Genomic DNA, 15,183 nt, shown 5'->3' with positions numbered 1-15,183 from the left:
GCTGATAACAATGTAGATGGCAGTGTGGGTTTTGAATTGGAAACTGAGAGGCTTTATTGGCCTTGTAACCAACCTAGGTAAATGGGAAAGGGCATGACAGATAAAATATGTCAAAAAATGTATGGTTCTCACTTTGGTAGAATAGAAATAGAAAGGCAGAACATTTTTTAAATGGCGAGGGATTGAAAGACCTTGAATTTAAAGAGGGCATCGGTATCATTGTATATGGATCACTGAAAGTTAATTTACTGGTTCAACATGCAATGCAAACGATAGCTTATGTTGCACAAGAATTTGAATAAAATTCTTAAATAATAAATGATTATTACAAGACATGTAAAAGACATGTTCCTCCATTTATGTAATACAATACAATTTATTGTCATTTGAGCCCCAGTGAGACTCAAACGAAATTTTGTTTCCACAGCCATACAAACAAAGACAATGTCCTACAGACATACACACAATTAAGTTCACACAAACATCCATCACAGTGAACCCACTGTGATGGAGGCAAAGTCTTTTCTCTCCCCTGCTCTCCATGTCTCTCCCGATGTCCAAGCCCCAGGCGGGTGATGATAAGTCCCACGGCCATTTTAGGCCGTGCGGGGCGATTTACGGCCCCGCTCCCGGTCTGAAAGTACAAGGTCGGAGCCCCAGCGTGCGATGGTGAGTCCCACGGCCATGAAGCCGTGCCGGGTGATGTATGACCCCGCTCCAGGTCGTTCCAACCCCGCGACACGGGCTGGAGAAGTCGCGTTGCGGGAGCTCCGGGAAGCGGTCCCTCTCTCTCCCCCCGGACCCGCGAGCTCCCGATGTCCCAGTCCACCGGACCTGCGGCTGCGTTGCTGGAGCCTCCGAGCCCCAGGAGTCGAGTCGCAGCAGCGAGTCACCACCGCTCCCCACGCACCGAGGCCGGCCAGCCCCACGATGGTGAGTAGTCCGCAGCTCCACAGCTCCGCAGACTCCCGAGCCCCCGGGTCGTTCAGGTTGGAGGCCGCTCCACGGTGCTAGGCCCCAACGACAACGGAGACCCGACAGGGAAAAGGTCGGGTCTCCCGTACAGGGAAGAGATTTAAAACGGTTTCCCCCCCCCCCCCCCCCCCCCCCCCCCCCACATATACACATTTAAAACCAAGCTTAAAAAAACACAAACACTACATTTAACTAGACAAAAATAAAAAAAAAGACAGACAGGCTGTAGGAGCCGCTGCAACGAGTCGCGCCGCCACTTCTTATGTAGAGCCCTGATGATACCACGTGAGGAATTTGGTTTACAAATCAGAGTCTTCATTATCCTGACTCCTTAGCTAGGGAAATACATAGCAGTGATCGAGCAAGTGCAGTAAAGATTCACCAGATTGATTCCTGGGTTGTTGTGTTTGCCTGACTCAAGTTCAGAAGAACGAGAAGTGATCTCACTGAAATATCAAACTTGACAAGGTAGACAGAACTAATTTGTTTTTACCCTGGTTGTGGAGTCTCGGGCCAGGTGTCGCAATTTAAAAAAAGGGATCAGTCATTCAGGGCAGAGCAGGGCAAACTTTTATTCGAACCAAGAAAAGTGAATCATTGGATTTAATTCTGCAAGAGGCCTATCGAGGTGCAGCTGCTGAGTACGTTGAAGACAGGGCAACCCAAGTGACTATTTGCGTGCTAGCCCATAGAAGCAGATCTACAATCACATATTTACAATTGCTCCACACTTTAAAATCCCTACTCTTACAGCAACATTTAAACATTATTTCCGTATCATGTATCTATACACTGTAAATTGCTTGATTGTAATCATGTATTGTCGTTCCGCTGACTGGTTAGCACGCAACAAAAGTTTTGCACTGTAACTCGGGACATATGACAATAAACTAAACTGAACTAGATTATGGACATGGGCTAGTGGGGAAGCGTGGCAGTGAGGTACAGCCATGAATGAATGAATACGTTTATTGGCCAAGTATTCACATACAAGGAATTTGCTTTGGTGCTCCGCCCGCAAGTGACAACATGATATACAGTGACAGTTAGGAATAACACATTAAACATTAAACATTAATATTAAAACATTATCGATTAAACATGTGAATTAATTAAAATACCAGAGCAAAAGGAGGCTACAGAGTTTTGGTTATTGAGTAGAGCTGCTACTCATGGAAAAAAGCTGTTTTTATGTCTGGCTGTGGCAGCTTTGACAATCCGGAGTCGCCTTCCAATCGCAACTGAACAGATGCAAGGGCTCAAATGGCCTACACCGACTCGTGCTATCTTCTCATGTACTTCATCTGTTAATGTTTAATTAATATTTTTTTATTGATTAATTATATTACATTTTTATTAATGTTTTTCCATTGTAATGCAAGCTCACACATCAGATGACAAGTGCACCTCTCACCTGCCACCTTAATTGATTCTACTAAGTTTTATAAAGTTTGGTGTCGGATTTAACAGTTTCGCATTCAGTAAAATGCTCACTCTTTTACCTCTATTCAAGCAAGTCTTCCTCACTTAGGTCCTGGTTACATTGTTCTTGTTTCCAAAATCCATCACTCTCTACAAACACCTGTTATCCTTGCCACAAATGGCCAGCGAGTTCTGTCATAAGCAAATCTGAAACCATTCTAATTGACATATTCCAATAGGACATGCATTCAAATTTTGTTTATTTGCATGACATCTTATCAAAGGAAGTTTTAAAGTCCCAATACACCAGATAACCTGGTTTGCTCGTGTATTCTGTTAGTTACTATATCAAAAGATTTATCTTAGGTTCTCTTCCATAAATCAATGCCGACTCTTCCCAGTCCTATTATTTCCAGAACGTTATGTTACTGCTTCCTTAATAATAAATTCTGGGATTTCCTCTATGACTGATTTCTTGCTAACTTGTCTATAGTTCTCTATCTTCTCGCTGCTTCTATTTTGTAATTGTGGAGTAACATATTCTACATTCCAATTTGTAGGAACCATTCTGAAATCAATGGAATTTTGTAAAATGGCAAAGAGTGCGTCAACTCTTTCCTCTTCCAAAATACACCAATGCAGGTCATCAGGTCCTGGAGATTTATTATCTCTCAGGCCCATTAAATTCTCTGTTATCAATTATTTGCTCATACAAATTTATCTGGGTGTCTAATTTATTCTGGATGTGCAGTTCCCCGGTCTTTCTGTCCCTCCTTCCATGACATGTTTACATTCTCTACCATTTCCTTATTCCTCAATGTATTTTCCTATTCCAGCCTGTAAGGGATCCATCTTAACTTTTGCTAATCTTTTCCTCTTTACATATCCAATGAAACTCCTGTATTTTGATTTTATGCTGCTAGCTGGGCTACTCTCAAATTCAACTTTTTCTTTCCTTTTCACTACTTAGTCCTCATTTGGTGAATTTGAAAATCCTCTAGCTTACTGCTTTAGTTAGCGATGTTATCAATAATTTCATCTTTCGGTTTTCCAGCATCTGCAGTTCCTTCTTAAACACAATATTTATGCTATTAGTCTCCTTCAAGTATTTAATGTTCCCCTTTTGAAACTTGTAAGTGAAACTGTTTGCACACTTTCTTAAGGCATCACTTTCCACCTTGGTATTGGGAATGATATTGGTTTACTATTATCATGCATATGGAGAAAGAGTTATGGAGTTATTCTTCATGCTGTTGAGTCAAATCACATCATACATGAATACAATCATGCCATACAACTACAATTACAAGTAGTGAAAAGAGGAACATATAATGCTACATCATTGTGGTTTATAGCTACAGAGAAAATGCAGAGTTTAAAAAGGTCAATGGCTGCAATGACATAGCTTGGGAGATTGGGAAGAACATTTAGCTCAAGTAGTTTGATAATAGCGGTGAAGAATGGTGTTATTGAATCTGGTGGTATGTGCTTTCAAGCTTTTGTATCTTCTACCCAATGAGAAAGGTCCACAACTCTCTGCAATTTCTTATGGCCTGGGCAGTGCAGCTGCCAAACCAAAACTGTGATGCATCCCAAAGAAAAACACAAAACGCTGGGGTAACTCAGCAGGTCTGGCAGCATCTCTGGGGAAAGGAATAGGTGACCTTTTGGTCAGACTCAGAGCCTGAAGAAGGGTTCCAACCCGAAACATCACCTATTCCTTTTCTCCAGAGATGCTGCCTGGCCTGCTGAGTTACTCCAGCACTTTGTGTCTATCTTCGGTATAAACCAGCATCTGCAGTTCCTTACTACACGTTTTGTGATGCATCACAATAGGATACTTTCTACGGTGCATCTATAGAATTTGGTAAGTTATTGGAGACCTGCCAAATTTTACAATAATATGCCACGTTCATTAAACTATTGTCCCCACAGCACAAATGGTAAATGCCTGCTAAATCCTGAACTAAAACTATGATATGTTTCTTTAACAGAGCTGACTTCCAGTTACCAAGGAACCAGTGGGAGAGATTTAGACCATGAATTATTCAACAGCGCATCAGAACACTTCTACAAATATCACCAATGAAGAATGTGATCTGTATTTTCACCGCAATACAGCCAGAATCTTTTTACCTTTTGTCTACTCTATCATATGTATCGTTGGTATCTTTGGGAATATCCTGGCTATATTGGCCATAAAAAAGAAACAGAAGAAAGTTAATTCAACGACACTTTACTCCATGAGCCTGGTGGTCTCAGACATTTTCTTTGCAGCTATTTTACCTGCACGGATAGTGTACTACGCACGTGGATTTAACTGGCCATTTGGTGAAGTATTTTGCAGAATAACTGCACTTATTTGTTACAGCAACATATACGCTAGTGTAAGCTTCATGACCTGCCTAAGCGTGGATCGGTTCATCGCTGTCATATATCCAATCCGCTATTCCAAATTTAGAAACATCCGAAACGTCAAAAAGATATGCATAGTTATCTGGTGCATTGTACTTTGCCAAACTGTACCACTGTTACTGATAACAATGTCCAAAAAAGTTCAAGGCAACCTCATAACCTGCATGGAATATCCAAATTTTGAACAATTGCCAAGACTCCCAGAAATTCTCCTTATTGCTTGCATTGTGGGTTACATCCTACCTATGGTCTTTATGGTGTTTAGTTATTCCAAAGTCAGTTCAAAACTCATCAGGACAGCGAAACAGAATCCTTTAACTGAACGATCCGGACGGAACAAAAAAGCCAACAATGTTATCCTTCTTGTCCTTTTCGTGTTCTTCATATGTTTCACCCCATACCACGTGGTCATTATGCAGCACATGGTCAAAAAGCTGCAGTATACACCAACCTGCCAGGAACAACAGTATTTTCAAATGGCTCTCCATATAACTGTTTCTATAATGAACTTAAATTGCTGCCTGGACCCTTTCATCTATTTCTTTGCCTGCAAGGGCTACAGAAGCATCGTCTTCAAGATGATCAAGCGGTCTGTTAGTGTATCCATTTCAAGTGGAATTAAGAGTACAGCGGACAACTGCTCCCCTGGCACAAGGAGTATCTTGCAGGCAGCAAGGACGGGTTCTGATGGCAATTTATAGAACATTTTGTTGTAATTCGTGGATATGTAAACCACAGCAATAACCGGATCCTTAACCGGATCCATTCGCAGAGTGTGTATTGCCTGATTACCGCTCCAATCCGCACTCTAAACACATTCACTCCCATACACCATGGTTGCAGTAAAGTTTCATCCACAAGATGCACTGCAGCAACACATCACAGTTCCATTGACAGTACCTTTCAACCTCTGTCTGGTCGCCCACATCCCTCCTCAGATAAACGAGAGAACAGATATGAGAAAAGCAGCACTTTCACGTTACGCTTGGTAATATTTGGAAATAATATTTGCAGTTTCCTTAATGACATTGCATCAACATCCCAGACAATGCTTTCCAACAGTACCTCACCAAGTGGACTGCAGCGGTTCAACAAGACTGATCAGCAACAATTAATGATGAACAGTAAATAGTGGCCTTGTCTTCAACAGGATGAAGGATAAATGATTTTAATTTATATTTTGTAGTTTTCTCTTATCTTGAAATTTAATTACGTAAAATATTAAAGAGATAATGTCAATAATTTTCCATTTGTCTATTCCATGAGGGGGCTATGAGTGATAACTTAATGTTTGCAATGGTGTGAGATTTATTCACTTAGTGCAAAAACAAACTCCTTTTTGAACTCAGCAGGTCAGGCTGCATTTGTGGATGGAAATGGATAGATGACATTTCAGGTTGGTTCATTTCTTCATGGTTGGAGTAGAGGGGACGTATCTATTCCCTTTACTGCCGTCTTGAAAAAGGGTCCTGACTTGAAATGTCATCTGTCTACTTTCCTCTACAATGGTGCGTGACCTGCTGGTTTCCTTGAGCATTTTGTTTTTTCGTTCAAGAATCCAGCATCTGCAGTCTCTTTGGCTTCCATTTCTTCACTTTGATTGGGTTACACATTCAACTTTGCTCAAACATAGCTTCTCATTCAACGTAACTTCGCAGCTGCAATAACACTTTATTTAGTTTAAGGTACACAAAAATGCTGGAGAAACTCAGCGGGTGCAGCAGCATCTATGGAGCGAAGGAAATAGGCAACGTTTCGGGCCGAAACCCTTTAGTTTAGTTTAGTTTATTGTCATGTGTACCGTGAAAAGCTTTTGTTGCATGCTATCCAGTCAGCAGAAAGACAATACATGATTATAATCGAGCCATTTACAGCGTATGGATCCATGATAAGGGAATAACGTTTAGTGCAAGGTAAAGCCAGCCAAGGCCAATCAAGGATAGCCTGAGGTTCACCAAAGAGGTAGATAGTAGTTCAGCACTGTTCTCTGGTTGAGGTCACTCTTAATGTGCACTAGGCAGTTCTACCAGATTCTTCATCCTTTACCTCGAAGCTCGTCTATTTTCATGTATCCCTGGTCATAAGGTTAGACCACAGTAAAACGGAGTTATCAAATACCACCTTAGCTTGCAAAAAATCCTGTTGACCCATCTTCTCTACAATTAAGGAGCTTTCTGCATGGTCTTATCTTCATAATTTCCTGTTCCAATCCTGGCATAATCTTGGATCTTCTCACTTCAGCAATGTCCCCCAATGCTTCAAGATATCTGCACTCTTTTGATTCTGGCCCCTCATGCATCCCTAAGCTCCACCATTGGCAACCTTCCATTCAGTAGCCACAGCTCTAGAATTCTGTCACAAAACCCATTTGCTGTTTTATCACTCTACTTCTTTTAGATGTTGCTTCAAAACCTACTTTGACCAAACTTTTGTACTAAAGACCCCATATATATAAGGCTTTGGGTCAGATTTGTGAAGTGTGCTGGGGTATTTTGCTGCAGAAGGTGCTATTTAGAGATGACCTAATCGAACAATGAAATCCTTGCTTGCAGCAGCACAACAAAATATGTAAACATAGTACAGGTGCACAACCTTTTATCCGAAAGCCTTGGGACCAGACACTTCTCGGATTTCGGAATTTTTCGGATTTCCGAATGGAAGATTTTTAGCGTAGATTAGGTAGGTAGCGCGGGCGGCTTGAAAAGTCTGGAGCGGCTGCCTCCTCCCCGGAGACCGGGGAATCATTGTAAATCATTGCTTAAATGTTAGTCAGTTAGTTTGGAGGGATTTTATGTGGTGGGAGTGGTGAAGGGGGAAACTTTAATTCTTAGTCCCCTACCTGGTCGGAGAGGCGGGGAGCGGGCAATGCCTTACCGGGTCGCCGTGCAGTAAGCTCCGGAGCGCCGTGGCCGCCGACTCCTAACATCGCGGAGCTGGGGCTGCGGGCGTCCGGCCGCGGGCGGCGCTGGTTGGAGCTCCGACCCCGGCAACTCTACCCCTGGCTGTGCGGCGCTCCAAATCCAGCGCCGCCCGCGGCCGGACGCCCGCAGCCCCAGCTCCGCGATGTTGGGAGTCGGCGGCCACAGCGCCGTGCGGTAAGCTCCGGAGCGCTGTGGCCGCCGACACACCAGGGGTAGAGTTGCCGGGGTCGGAGCTACAACTGACGCCGCCCGCGGCCGGACGCCCGCAGCCCCAGCTCCGCGATGTTGGGAGTCGGCGGCCACAGCGCTCCGGAGCTTACTGCGTGGCGACCCGGTAAGGCATTGCCCGCTCCTCGCCTCTCCGACCATGTAGGGGACTAAGAATTAAAGTTTCCCCCTTCACCCCCCCCCCTTCACATAAAAGCCCTCCAAACTAACTGACTAACATTTAAGCAATGATTTTCAGATGTTTAAGTGTCTCCCCGGTCTCCGGGGAGGAGGCAGCCGCTACAGTAGTACAGACCTGGGTTGACCGTGAGTCGTTTCGGGTCAAGTTTGGCGCCAAACGCGAGCTTTGGTGTGCAGACGACATCCTGGAAAAAATGTCCGGTTTTCGGAGCTTTTCGGTTTCCGGAACTCTGGATAAAAGGTTGTGCACCTGTACTCTGTAAACAATGTTATAAACGAGAAAACAAAACGGTGTATATTTATATATGAATATATAACTATATAAATATATATGTGTGTGTGTGTGTGTGTGTGTATATAATATATATACCCACACACACAATTTCCCTCCTGGGATTAATAAAGTTCTATCACATAGTATCGTATATGTAGGAAGGAACCAGAATAAGGGGTCACAGTTTAAGGATAAGTGGGAAGTCTTTTAGGACCAAGATGAGAAAAACATTTTTCACACAGAGAGTGGTGAATCTGTGGAATTCTCTGCCACGGAAGGTAGTTGAGACCAGTTAATTGGCTATATTTAAGAGGGAGTTAGATGTGGCCCTTGTGGCTAAAGGGATCAGGGGACCAAGGCGCCGTAATCCATCCCGGGAGCCGGTCCCACACAATTTGAGCCGTCTTTCCTCGACACCCTTCGTCTCCCTCCGAGACGCAGGGAGGCGTGTCCTGTACAGGCTCCTCCTCCACACCCTGCACTTCCTCGCCCTGGTCCACCGTCCGGACACCAAGTGGCGGTCGGTGTTCCCTTCCGGTCGCGAGGGGGGCCCCCGGTGGGGGTCCCTCTACGCAGGGATTCTCCCCCTCTACATTGGGGACCTGGGGTGGAGGGTATTGCACCGAGGTGTTCCCTGCAACCTGTTTCTCTCGCGGTTCACAGACTCGCCAGCCGCCTGCCACTTTTGCGGGCTGGAAGAGTCTGTGTACCACGTGTACATGGAGTGCGTGAGGCTGCAGCCACTGTTTGAATATCTAAAGGGGCTGCTCCTGGCCTTCTGGCTGCATTTTTCACCCACCATCCTCATCTTTGGACACCCTGTGCGTAGGGGAGAGGGTAGGGCTGAAGATGTCCTGGTTGGGTTGCTCCTGGGCCTGGCCAAGCTGGCCATCCGCGAGTCACGGCGCCAGATGGTGGAGGGCTCTACCCGAGCCAGCTGCCTGCCCCTTTTCCGGGGTTACGTCCGTGCCCGGGTGGGATTAGAAAGGGAATACGCCCTGTCTGCGGGCACCCTGAGGGAGTTCCGGGACCGCTGGGCTCCGCAGGGTGTTGAATGTATCCTCAATAAGGATTGTATCATAGTTGTATAGTAGTTTATTACATGTTTGTATTGTATTGTGGTGGTGGGTTCTGGCTTGTTTTATTGTAGTGTAATATTATTTTTTAATAATTGAATAAATTTATTTTAAAAAAAATGGAGAGAAGGCAGGTACAGGATACTGAGTTGGATGATCAGCCATGATCATATTGAATGGCCGTGCAGGCTCGAAGGGCTGAATGGCCTACTCCTGCACCTATATTCTATGTTTCTATGATTACTAATGTGCTCAAAGTAAGTTATATTAATTGTTTTTACTGCAGTGTTGTGCATATTAAACTAACATCTTAAATAACTTCACTGACCTGTGACTATTTCTATCTCTACTCTATGCAATGTCAATAACACTTCTTCAATACAACGTTCACAATACCCTTCATTGATCATTACTGAAAAATAAATAAAGACCAGTATTTTTATGGTGCCATTCTTAATCTATAGATGTCCAAATCCACCTTACCAACACTTAAGTGCTTTTTTTTTATAGTGTGGTCACTATTCTAACACAATAAACTTTCAAACAGCAGGGTCCCTCAAATAGCAGCTCCCCACCCAAGTAACTTCTTTATTAATGGCATTTAGTAGTTCTCTTCTCCAGAAGGGCAACAGTCTTTGAGTTTATTCTTCTTGAAATCTTACTAAATTTAAGAGAATTCTTAATCATGTATTTAACCATCCAAGAGAGTAGAGAGATAACTTAAACTTAAAGCTGTGGCCAAGCTTGCCCACTCGGGTGGATATGAAAGATAGAGCAGTAAAGAAGGCTTTTGGTACATTGGTCTTCAGCAGTCATTGTATTGAGTATAGATGTTGGGATAGACACAAATTGCTGGAGTAACTCAGCAGGTCAGGTAGCATCTCTGGGGAAAAGGACTAGGTGATGTTTTGGGCCAAAACCCTTTTTCAAACTGAGAGTCAGGAGAGAGGGAAACTAGAGGTATGAAAAGGTACACAACAAATCAGAGCCAGCACCGATGACTCAAGAAAGGTGAAGTCCACAATGGTCCATTGTTGGCTGTGGAAGAGGTTATAATGATGGGGTACAACCGTGAAACTAGCAAGACGACCAGGGTGGGGTAGAGAGGGAGAGAGGGAGAGAGGGGTAATGCAAGGGTTACTTGAAATTAGAGAAATGAATACTCATATTTCTGGGTTGTAAACCGCCCAAGCGAAATATGAGGTGCCCCTTCAATTTGCATGCGGCCTCACTATGACAGTGGAGGAGGGCCAGGACAGAGATCAGTATGGGAAAGGGAAGGGGAGTACAAATGTTTCCCATTTACCGAAATGGGATATCGCGTAGGTCAAGGCGGACTGAGTCTAAGTGTTCAGTGAAATGGTCGCCCAGTCTGTGCTTGGTCTCACCAATATATAGGGGTCCACACTGGAGCCCAACCTGAAAGGACTGTAGGGGTCCCTGGATCGAGTCAAGGAAGGTATAGGGACAAGTGTTGTATCTCCTGCGGTTGCAAGGAAGGTCTCTGGGGAAAGCGGAACGGGGTGGGGATGGGTTGATTGACTATTGGTGGGATTTGGTTGGTGGTGGCGAGGTTGTATTATGTGCTGATGATAGATGTTGGGATGTTACAACATGCTGGGAGTTGTACAACACGTTGGTGGGGCTGCATTTGGAGTATTGTGTTCAGTTATGTTTACCCTGTTTCAGGAAGTATGTCATTAAGCTGAAAAGAGTGCAGAGAAGATTTACGTGGTGCCAGTACTCAAAGGCGTGTGCTATATAGGGAGAGGGAGAGCTTAAGGTTGGCCAGGCTAGGACTTTATTCCTTTGAGTGCAAGCGGCTGTGAGCTAATCATATAGAGATGTATAAAATCATGTGGGGAATTGATTGGGTGAATGCAGAGTATTTTATGCAGGGTAGGGGAATCAAGAACCAGAGGATATAGGTTTAGGGTGAGAGGGGAAAGATTTAATAAGAATCCAAGTGGCAACTTTTTCACTCACTGGTGGGTATATGGAATGGACTGCCAGAGGAAATAATTGAAGCAGGTACTTTCACAGCATTTAAAATACAATTGGACAGCAAAGGTAGGAGAGGATACAAAAAGTTGAGCAGGATATGGATCTGGACCAAATGCAGGGCATCTTGGTCAGCATTGATGAGTTGGGCCAACAGGCCTCTTTCCATGTTGTATGCCATTATTACTTTAAAAAGGAGATTTCTCTCAGATTCCAAGCAAAGATCACTTCAAAAAATATCACTACGATATAAAATGTTGAGGGGGTTTGACAGAGTTGAGGTTGTTTAACCACTGTTTAAGATGAAGATGAAGGAGAATTTATTTCTCAAGACAGAATGAATCTTGTGTAATTCCTTACCCCAGAGGGTTGTGGAAACTCATTGAATATACTCAGCGCCAAGATAGATAGGTTTTGGTCTCAAAGCAGGAAAGTGGAGATTATGCCAATATCAGCATATTTATTGAATATAGTGCAGCTGGGGCTCGCTACTGTTGCTACATCTTGGGTTCGTAGATGGGTTTTCAGTTCAAGGTTTATTTGCTGGACCTTGCTATGTGTAACTTGGCTGTTCTTTTCCAACACTATCATATCTGACATTACTACAATGTGAAAAACAATGTAGAGTATTGCAGATATTTGCAAGATATTTCCTAACATTTGATAAGTTCTATATGAAAGCAAGTTTCTTGGTTTATGCTATTATTCAGAAGTCTCCTGCGGTAGAAACAATGCACAAATTTCATGCAACATTAAACTGAAATCAGCTTGTGCAATATATATGTTGTAATCCAAATCCTGCAATCTATCATTGTTGATTTGCAGCACTATGTTGCTTCATTAAATACTTACCCAACTTTGAGATTGCAACATTCAAGATTTCTAAGAAACAAAGCACAATTCCCCTGACTGAAGACCATAATTCCACGATTACATCGGCATTCTTGCCAACAAAGGAGAAATTCCCAAGAACCTTGAAAGTGCTTCAGCATTTTGCTGCAAAATCTGCAAACCACCCTACCAGAAATGATAACACATCACTATTATCACTCCATATCAAACTCTAGCTAATACTCAGAAACAACGGAAAGATTAAGCCTTCTGTACAAGGCACTGATGTGGAATAATCAGGGGACAATTCAAATAAATTATTCCACATATCTGAGGAGGGTTGTGCTGGTGCTGGAGAGGGTCCATAGGAGGTTTAAGAGAATGATCCCGCGGGTGATTCTGTTAATGTATGATGAGCGTTTGATGGCACTGGGCTTGCACTCGCTGGAGTTTAGATGAAGGGGGGACCTCAATGATACCCCTCCCATGGGAGAATAGATTTTGACATCTACTTCATCAAAGCCTCCCATAATCTTAGATAGTTCTATATGGCCACCCCTGAGACCTTGCCAATGCTCCAGTTAACATTGCATCTGTTTTATATGTTGCTGTAATTTTAGACACCTTCCTCTCTAACTACAATACCAATTTTTGTGTCCTTACACACAGACCTCCTACATCCACATCTAAGTTGTTAATATACATCACGAACAGCACAGGTCCCTGCTGTACATCACTGGTCATCAGCTGCCAATCAGAAAACCATCTTTCACGATTACCCTCTGCTGTCTATCGCCATATTGGTATTAGGTAGCTCACCATGAATTGAATGTGCTTTAACATTCTGGGTTAGTCTACCAGAGTGAACCTTGTCAAATGCTTTACTGGTCCATTTAGACAACATCCACCAGCCTACCTGCAATCATCTCCTTTGTTGCCTCCTCAAAAAACACAATCAAATTTGTGAAACAGGATTCCCTGTGACAAAGCCACACTGACCATCCCTAATCGGTCTAAGTCATTCCAAGTGTACTTCAATATTGTCCGTCAGAATGTTTTCCAATAACTTCCCTGCCATAAAACTCACCAGCCTTCAGTTATGTAGCTCATCTAGGTGTTCTTCCTAAAGATGACAACAACCTTAGCTATTCTCCAGTCCTCTGACCTGCGGCTAACAGATATGAATAAATCCCCATCAGCGCCCCAGCAATCTCATCCCTCGTTTCTCACAGCATGCTGGAGTAGATCGCATTAGACGCTGGGTTTCATCCATCCTTGCAAGATATCCTTCATTAATTCAAAACTTCATGTGATAGGAGTAGAATTAGGCCATTTGGCCCATCAATTCTACTCCACCATTCAATCAAGGCTGATCTATCCTTTCCCTCTCAATCCCATTCTCCTGGCTTCGCCCCACATCCCTGACTATTAGTCAAGAAACTGTCACTCTCTGTCTTAAAAACATCCATTGGCTTGACCTCCACAGCCATCTGTGGCAATGAATTCCACAGATTCATCACACTCTGACTAAAGAAATTCCTCCTCGTCTCCTTTCTAAAGGCACATCCTTTTATTCTGAGGTTATGGCCTCTGGTCCAAGACTCTCCCACCAGTGGAAACATCCTCTCCACATCCACTCTATCCAGGCCTTTCACTATTCGGTACTTTTCAATGAGTTCCCTCCACATCCTTCCGAACATCCTTGTTCAAATTTGCACCATTACTCAAACACAATTTACTTAAATAAGGATGCCAATCCCGGTCTTGAAAGATTTTCATTGCATTGACACGTTGATCAGATGAGTGTTCTAATTTCCACCAGCTTTTATGTTAAGAAGTGCTTCCTGACATCAGTCCTAAGTAACTGGGCTTAGATTTGATCACATGACTTTGTACCTTCCACTCCAAACCCAAAGTGATTTCTTATCAGTCCATTTTCCGAATTTATCAAACATCTCAATTGTACACACATCAAGCATTAGATTTACAAATGCTAGAGTACTTTACTAAGTCACTCTGATGTAACTGGAAACAAGAAAATAAAGAATTTGCGCTTGAATTGGGAAGAATTAATAACAAATTATTCAATGAAGACAACTTAACAATCCTAAAAATCACTAAATTTGATGCAACTGGGGAAAATGAGAGAATTGTCAGACCTGTGTAATATCCTCCCCCACACACACTACTCGACTTGAGCATAAATGACAAATAATTCCTGCAATCGAGTGGGAAAAGTTAAAAACATGCAAAGTGCACAAAAGGGAAAATGAATCTTACAAAAGGTTAGTGAAAAAGAGAATTAATTACTAAATGAGAAAAAAAACAAGAATTTCCCATTCATGGAACTTCAGTTTTTTGACTGACGTTGGTTAAAGCGTAAATATTGGTCAGGATATCACTGAGAGCTCCATTTGACTTCTTCAAATTGAGCCAAAGAACAGTTAATGTGCACTTGGGAGTGGTTCAAGTGTAATGTACATTCAAATGTACATTCTGCAGAAGCAAATGTGCTTTCCGCAGAGACCGCTCCTCCGTAACTCCCTGGTCAATCGTCCCTTCCCACCCAAACCGCCCCCTCCCCTGGTACTTTCCCTTGCAACCGCAGGAAAGGCTACACTTGTCGCTTAACCTCCCCCCCTTAACTCCATCCAAGGACCTAAGCAGTCTTTCCAGGTGCGGCAGAGGCTCACCAGCACCTCCTCCAACCTCATCTATTGCATCCGCTGCTTTAGGTGTCAGCTGCTCTACATCGGTGAGACCAAGGGGAGGCTTGGCTATCGCTTCACCCAACACCTCCGCTCGGTCCCCATTAACCAACCTGATCTCCCGGTGGTACAGCACTTCAACTCCCGCTCCC

General features: G+C 43.5%; 2 protein-coding genes across 2 annotated transcripts in view; one reads left to right on the top strand and one right to left on the bottom strand.

Moving 5' to 3' along the window:
• Positions 1–15,183, bottom strand: part of ubac2 (UBA domain containing 2) — a 202,054-nt gene that overhangs the window by 118,755 nt on the left and 68,116 nt on the right. The gene's annotated exons all lie outside the window — the stretch shown is intronic.
• Positions 4,429–6,465, top strand: LOC116974519 (G-protein coupled receptor 183-like). The gene has a single exon (XM_033023081.1). The coding sequence runs from the start codon at positions 4,437–4,439 to the stop codon at positions 5,511–5,513; it is 1,077 nt and encodes a 358-aa protein (XP_032878972.1). The 5' UTR covers positions 4,429–4,436; the 3' UTR covers positions 5,514–6,465.

The sequence above is a fragment of the Amblyraja radiata genome, chromosome 6 (genome assembly GCF_010909765.2).
Source record: "Amblyraja radiata isolate CabotCenter1 chromosome 6, sAmbRad1.1.pri, whole genome shotgun sequence".
Lineage (NCBI taxonomy): Eukaryota > Metazoa > Chordata > Chondrichthyes > Rajiformes > Rajidae > Amblyraja > Amblyraja radiata.
This window is presented reverse-complemented; position numbering and strand designations above follow the sequence as displayed.

Excerpts from the sequence above, each read along its gene's own strand:
- LOC116974519 (XM_033023081.1), top strand. The coding sequence starts at position 4,437 with ATGAATTATTCAACAGCGCATCAGAACACTTCTACAAATATCACCAAT.